At 35.5% G+C, this 7,885-nt stretch overlaps 1 protein-coding gene across 1 annotated transcript; it reads right to left on the reverse strand.

Annotated features, from left to right (window-relative positions):
* Positions 1-1,476: 1,476 nt before the first annotated feature.
* Positions 1,477-4,160, reverse strand: LOC113283179 (protein FAR-RED IMPAIRED RESPONSE 1-like). Its single transcript, XM_026532353.1, has 2 exons — positions 3,890-4,160; positions 1,477-3,651 (listed from the first exon to the last, which is right to left on the reverse strand). Exon 2 carries the CDS (start codon positions 3,647-3,649, stop codon positions 1,700-1,702), a length of 1,950 nt encoding a protein of 649 aa, XP_026388138.1. The 5' UTR covers positions 3,650-3,651; positions 3,890-4,160; the 3' UTR covers positions 1,477-1,699.
* Between the last annotated feature and the right edge of the window lie 3,725 nt (positions 4,161-7,885).

Raw genomic sequence — 7,885 nt, forward strand, 5'->3', positions numbered from 1 at the left:
CCCCAATGATCGTGTCAAAACTTACGAGGATCTGAAGTTTTTTTCCAAAGGAAGGAGGTTATATTAAAAAAAGAGGGGAACAACCTAGAAATAGCTCGACACAGCGTTAAGTGTGAAGAACTAAATCCCAGTTGAACAAAATTTGGTGTACACTGTACCCTTTAAAAATATCCTTATCAAAAAACCATAAAATCAAAGTTCGTTTGATGATAAGACAGATTTCATCAACTTCTTTGCCTCTCCCTCCAAAAGACCTGTTACCCCTCCCCTTCCACAAAATCCATAAAACCGCATAAATAAGCTTCCACCGAATATTTCTTCTCTCCTTGTCAAGCTATTCATCCCCACGCCTGAAAACAGTTTAAGACATCAACTGGAAACACCCATTTAATTCTGAACACATCCAAGAAGTAACCCCATACTTCATTAGCAAAGGAGCAATGTAAGAAAATGTGGTCGGTTGTTTCTTCAACTTGCTTGCAGAAAACACAAGTCAGCTCCATGTTATGGGCAACTTTTCATTATTCTCTTCCTACAAGAACAATGTTAGATAGAAGGGTTTTTATGTACAAGGATCTGTAGTTAAAACTTAATATTAAAACTAAAACTAAAAAAAAAAAAAAGTATATTTGGTGGGCTAAGTTGAAATCACTTTTTAATTTATCCTCGTTTTTATTAGAGCAAGTCTTATGGTGGAACCCATCATATTCCAAGAGTGGAAAAATCATGGAATGTCAAGTCTAGTGGCTTATAAATTGGGGTTTTTCATGAAAAATCCAAGCAGTGTTCCATGGTTTCGTGTAATGGTCCGTGGAATCCATGGTAGTACTAATCAGATTAGCGTAAAACACTATTCAGAATAGCGCACTAGAAGACGAAAAACGCTAATCAGAATAGCTCTACGCGAATCATAATAGCACAAAACCTTATTCAGAATAGCGCATTTTTTTTATCCGTAGATTTAAAACGAGCCTAATGGCTGAGAAAAAAGCGCTAATCTGAATAGCGTTTTGTGCTATTCTGAATAGCGTTTTTTTAGCGCTATTCTGATTAGCGGTCAACGCTATTAAGATTAGCGTTTTTGTTGTTCCACCACTACACTTGCGCTTCCAATCATAATTCCAAATGCTGAGGTGGCATGGAAGATGGAAGGTGGAACTCTTCCACCATAAGACTTGCTCTTAGGAAAGCGAAGCCCAACAACATACTGATTAGGCTTCCCTTTCTATGTGGCGACCACCAAAAACTAGCCGTTAACTATCAATATGTTACTACTAGGCCACCATCTACTGCCGTAAATGTGTCCAGCAACCACGGCAATTCCCAGCAGCCGTTCCCAAACCCCCTAGGCCACCATCTAGTGCCGTAAATGCATCCAGCAACCACCGCAATTCTAAGCAGCCATCCCCAAACCCCCAATGCAATTACCAGTTCGAATCACATTACCTCATAATCACAATCAAAATTGCATTGAAATCACAGACAAGAACAATGACTCTCATATCAAAGGCAATCACATAATTCAACATTTCAGGATTAGCATACATACACAAACCATCCCGTAACAACTGCTATCAGAGTTACCCTTACATCCAAAATAAGCTTAGTAACAATTAACTGTTCAGTAGATCTTATATCAAAAGTTTCTTTCAATTACAAAAAAAAATTCAGCCATCGTCTGATTGGCTCCATTTAACACTCACGTACAACTCCCACCACCAAGTTTAAGTTCATTCTCTAGATAAGCTAACCACTGTTTAATATGACTGTACTGTTCATCGTTCGCTGTTCCCCACTCTGCAATCTTGCTAAAGTTCGAGGAAAGCTCATTACGACGCACACTTTCAATGTCATTCTCCAAACAATTAAAACTCACTTTAACTTTTGAGTAGGATCTCTTCACATCCTTTCTCCATCTCCTTAGGATGTACTTATCTGGAAGCAACCGTACATCATTATGGATTAGTACATTAACTGCATGCCTACAAAGTATGCCTTGAAACTCAAACATTTGACAACTGCAGTGAACAGCACAATCACGTTCATCAAATGAAAAGGTAAAGGTCATCCGTTTATTAAAATCCTCTAGCCACACATCCTCCCGTATGACATATCTCTTAACCATGGGCCCCTCCTCAATCTGCAAAAAATCACAATACATCTTCCCGATCACTTCAACTTGAAACTCCTTAAATTTTGAAATGGTGTAAACTCCTTGAACTTGCTTCTCTATTGGATATGAAGTCACAGTGGGTACCAATTTCGAAAATGACTCGGCGTCATCCTTCATCTCTTTTACCACCTTCTTCCTTAGTGCAGATTCATACTGTTCTACAAATTCCTTTGAGGTTGTCTTTGACTGGATGCATCCATCAAAGAATGGTTTCATGCTTTCATTTTGCTGAGCGGTGGACATTCCTGCCCAAAATGTGTTTTTTACAAAACACGGTACCCAGAGATGCCTCTGGTTATATAATTCACTCAGCCAGTTGCACTCTTCCAATCCGTACTTGCCCACCCCCTCATTCCAACGTTGTTCAAAATCATCCTGGCTTTGTGTATCAAAGACTGCATCTTTCAAAGCAACAGAAATAGCTTGATGCTCTGCGAACTTGCCTAACTTGTCAAGAAGCTTCTTCATCACATGCCACAGACACCACCTGTGCTTTGTTTGAGGAAAAACGATCTCAATCGCATTCTGCATTTCACTGTCTTGGTAAGTTACTATTCCTTGAGGAGCACACCCAGACATGCATTGAAGCCACTTACTAAATATCCAAACAAAAGTTTGTGCATCTTCATTTGAAATCAATCCACACCCAAGTAAGAGTGACTGACCATGGTGATTCACCCCGACAAAGGATATGAATGGTAAGTCATACTTGTTTGCCAAACATGTGGTGTCAAACATTACAACCTCACCAAACTCCTTGTAGACTTCTCGACTTCTACCATCTGCCCAAAACACATTCTTCGGACGATCTTCATGGTTTAATTCTACATCAAAGTAGAAACCTGTGTTTTCTGCAACCATCTTTGAAAAAAATGTCATAAGTGCTTGTGCATCTCCTTTGCCGAGTTGTAGACGTCTTAATTGCTCAATCATATTTCCACTGTCCTTTTCGTTTCCACCAGCCTCATTCACAGATGAAGTAGAAATCTTGTCCCCTCCTCTATCCTTGCGTTTGGGTTTCCTATGGTATTGCACGAACCGAGATATGCTAGGGTTTAACTCATGATTATGCTCAAGAGCGAGTACAGAAATCTCCCATCCTCCAACCATATTTAACCTTGCTGATAATCTAGCCTTGCACCCACTCTGCATGCTCACATGGGGTCTCAAGGGGTTTCGAGCTGTAGTTTTAGGAGTCCCTTCTCGAGCACAGCAAAATGTCACACTTCTAAGATTCCCTTCTACATTCTTCCTGTTTGATTTCTTCTTCACTGAAAATCCCATGTGTTTACCATAATTCTTATAGCATTCAAACATTTCTTCTATCCCATCAAACGTCAACCCGATTTTCGGCTCACTCTCTGCATTTCCATGCAATTCACCAGATTCCACCCTTGTTTCCTTGGTGACAGCTTTATCAGCAAAAACTGCCACTACTGTCGCATCATTAGCTGAAGAAACAGACACCCCCTCCATCTCTGAAACAAAAAAAAATCATACATACCAAAAATCAAAACAACATAGCCAAACTCAATCGATCATCACACGAGTTACATACATATTAAGATTTCTCATAATATGATCAATTTCATATGGAATTTCAGTTTGCCCTAATTTTTTATAATCATTGATCCCAACAAAAATTTCTAAACCTAACATGAACTACTTAATTTTAGAGGACATAGAATGAAAGTGAGTAAAGAAGAAATGAGGTACCTTTATTCAGCAATGTGATTCAGAAAGAAATTTCCCACCCTGGAAAAACCAAACAGTCTGTAGTAAGCCTGGGTTGTTAGAAGAAGCTAGGATTTGTCAATACCAGACATTATCTCTTCTTCTTCTTCTTCTTCTTGAATTAAAGTTTTCAGAAGAATTAGTATTACTTCTCAATTTACATGATTCATTTATATACCCAACAATTTACAAGCGTTTCGGTTTTATATATATCTCTCTGGAGAAGAAGAAGAAATGAGTTATGCACAAGACGGGATTCCTGTGGGTTCTACCCAAGAAAAAAATGGAGAAAACTCGATGGGCCTCGGGTTTTTTTTTTTGTTTTTTCCCTTTCTAAAAGAACCATCTTGTGGGGGCATACGAGAAAATTTTAGGGCATATTGAATACTAGGAATTATTAGATAGTCCAGGAAACCCAGTACCGATTACTTTCTAATCCACTCCTAGAATAAAATTATCCGCTGGTCCAAAAACATGTTTTTGGATCAGAATATTTATTCCCTAGTCCAAAACGTGCGGGTCACACAAGACAAGTTTTTCAAAAGTACCAAAAATACCCTTTCTGCAACTCCACGAACAAATCAAATTCAGTTTCTTTCTCTTTTTTTTCATCTCAGATTTGTTTCTCTTTGGTTTTCTCTTCTCCTGCGTTTTGGTTCATCACAGTATCTGGTAGCGTCTTTCAATTAGGCTCATCACAGCTATTATCTCGTAAATCATCTGTGCTTCGAAATCAGATTCGAACAAGGTATTTATCTCGTAAATCATCTTCCTCTGCTGTTGTTCTTGGAATGTTGATGAATAATTAGGTTTATTCTGATCTGATTTCTATCAGAATAGTTGTCTATGATGTACATTGTTATCTTTCTTTTATGATTTCAGTTTTGTGATGATTTACATTGTTCAATTCAGTTTCCGTTCGATTTACATTGTGATTTTTGTATGTTTCAATTAGGTATCTTAAAATCGAATTTGGTTAATCTCAGATTCGAACAAGGTATGTTACTATAATCACCTTTTCTCTGCTGCTGTTCTGTTTTAGTTTCTTTGTAATCTGATATAGGTTTGTTTTACTGTATTTTTTGATATAGGTTTGTTTTGTTAGATAGATCGTGTAGTAATTTTGTATTCTCTTTTTGATATAGCTGCAGTTCTTCTATTTATAGAAGATGAAACTCAAAACATATTGATATGTTGTAAAATATATTCTACATGTTACATACCAATACGTACTGCATATAGCCTGCAAATATATCTTACTAAAATACAGTAGATGCCAATACATATCAATATGTATAACGTATAGGAATTCAGAGACTTAGTTATTCTACATGTTACATACCAATACGTACTACATATAGCCTGCGCTCTTAGTATGTATCGTGCAATACAGTAGATGACAATACATATCAATATGTATAACTTATATCCATTCAGAGACTTAGTTAATTTTTTGATCATTTACAGGGTTAACATGTCTGACGTTGCTCCAAAACCATACTTCTCCATCTATTCTCATGTATACCATAAGCAATATCATTTTGCATATGAGGTTACATCGTTTTCAACTTTAGAGGATTTGAAATTTTGCATCTGTAATATGTGGAGCTGGTTGACTCACCGACAGTATGAACTTTGCATGCAATCTTATCCGACAGTATGAACTTTCTGAAGAATGATTTTGTGTCAGGTATGTATTTCAGTCAGATACATATTAATGTCTTAATTAAGTAAGTTTGATACAATACAATGTACTTTTAAGCAAGTAGTGTTCTGATTTCTCTTTTTCTTTTATCACGGGCTTTAACGTGCAGCAGAATGTTATATCGATGATGTTGCCAGATTCCTTTTCCACAATTCTTTCCTCTATCCCTTGTTCTATTCTATCGTTTTTCTTTTTGATTTTGTCAGTACCAACTGAATTTGGTTAATAAGCATTTCATTTGCAGTACATACATTACAAGTGTACTGAAAATACTGTTTTTGTTGTTTCTTAGAACATCTTTTGGTTTTTGAAACATTATAAGTCTATCAAAATGTAGTTATTGTAGTTATTTTCGAATAATGAAATATGTTGTTAAGTCTATCAAAATGTCAGTATCTATCACCAGTAGTGAAGTATTTACATACTGAAGTATTTTCTGGTTATGCATCAGTTTTTTTTAGATGCATAATACATTATGCATTATTTTTGTTTTAGCTGCATAATGTCTTATGCATTACTTTTTTTCACTTTTCTGGTTATGCGTCATTTTTTTTAGATGCATAAGACATTATGCATTATTTTTTTTTAGCTACATAATGTCTTATGCATTACTTTTCTCACTTTTCTGGTTATGCATCAGTTTTTTTTTAGATGCATAAGACATTATGCATTAATTTTTTTTTTGCTGCATAATGTCTTACGCATTACTTTTCTCACTTTTTCTGGTTATGCATCAGTTTTTTTAGATGCATAAGACATTATGCATTATTTTGTTTTAGTTGCATATTGTCTTATGCATTACTTTTTTCACTTTTCTGATTTATGGATTTTTATGCACGTGCATAATGTCTTCTGCATCATTTTGTTTAGTGCATAAGACATTATGCATTATTTTGTTTTAGCTGCATAATGTCTTATGCATTACTTTTTTTTCACTTTTCTGGTTATGCATCAGTTCTTTTTAGATGCATAATACATTATGCATTATTTTTGTTTTAGCTGCATAATGTCTTATGCATTACTTTTTTTCACTTTTCTGGTTATGCGTCAGTTTTTTTTAGATGCATAAGACATTATGCATTATTTTGTTTTAGCTGCATAATGTCTTATGCATTACTTTTCTCACTTTTCTGGTTATGCATCAGTTTTATTTAGATGCATAAGACATTACGCATTAATTTTTTTTTTGCTGCATAAGACATTATGCATTATTTTGTTTTATTTTGTTCCCCTTTGCTGGTGGTGAAGGAGTAGCAGCCTTTGTCACTTTTTTTCCTTTTGCTTTAGTAGTTGCCGCTGCTGTTTTTCTTTTTCTTTTTGCTTCAGGAGCATCATCTGCTTTCTTTCCCTTGGTTTTTGCTGTTTTTGTAAACCAAAAGTTTTGTACACATTACATATCAGTATGGTACAACATATAACTTGTAAAAATGAAGTACAAATTGCAGACAACATATTGATATGTAGTACACGTATAAATTGACATACTAAATTTTAGTATGTATTAGTTAAACAACAATACATTTCAATATGTAACAGTACATATTTTAGGTTTTGGGAATATTGCATGTCAATATGAAGTACATATTAGGCATTGTTTTTGATTTGATTTACTTTTTTCCTGAGGAACCTTACTCATATAACTTGTCAAAATGAAGCACAAATTGCAGACTACATATCAAAAAGTTTTGTACACATTACATATCAGTATGGTACAACATATAACTTGTCAAAATGAAGTACAAATTGCAGACAACATATTGAAATGTAGTACACATATAAATTGACATACTAAATTTTAGTATGTATTAGTTAAACAACACTACATTTCAATATGTAACAGTACATATTTTAGGTTTTGGGAATATTGCATGTCAATATGAAGTACATATTTGGCTTTGTTTTTGATTTGATTTACCTTTTTCCTGAGGAACCTTACTCATACTTCTTGTTGTTGGAGATTTAGCAGTAGGGGAGGTTCCTGTTGGTGAATCATCGGTAGACTTCCTTCTTCTTTTCACTGGTGTACGAGATTTAGCAGTAGGGGAGGTTTCTGTTGCTGAATCATCGACATATTTGCTTCTTCTTTTCAATAGTGTAGGAGATTTAGCAGTAGGGGAGGTTCCTGTTGGTGAATCATCGGTAGACTTCCTTCTGCTTTTCACTGGTGTACGAGATTTAGCAGTAGGGGAGGTTTCTGTTGCTGAATCATCGACAGATTTGCTTCTTCTTTTCAATAGTGTAGGAGATTTAGAAGCAGGGGACGCTTCTGTTGG

This window comes from Papaver somniferum, chromosome 5, assembly GCF_003573695.1.
Source record: "Papaver somniferum cultivar HN1 chromosome 5, ASM357369v1, whole genome shotgun sequence".
Classification (NCBI taxonomy): domain Eukaryota; kingdom Viridiplantae; phylum Streptophyta; class Magnoliopsida; order Ranunculales; family Papaveraceae; genus Papaver; species Papaver somniferum.

What these genes read in the sequence shown, in the direction of transcription:
- LOC113283179 (XM_026532353.1), bottom strand. Translation starts at nt 3,649, where the DNA reads ATGGAGGGGGTGTCTGTTTCTTCAGCTAATGATGCGACAGTAGTGGCA.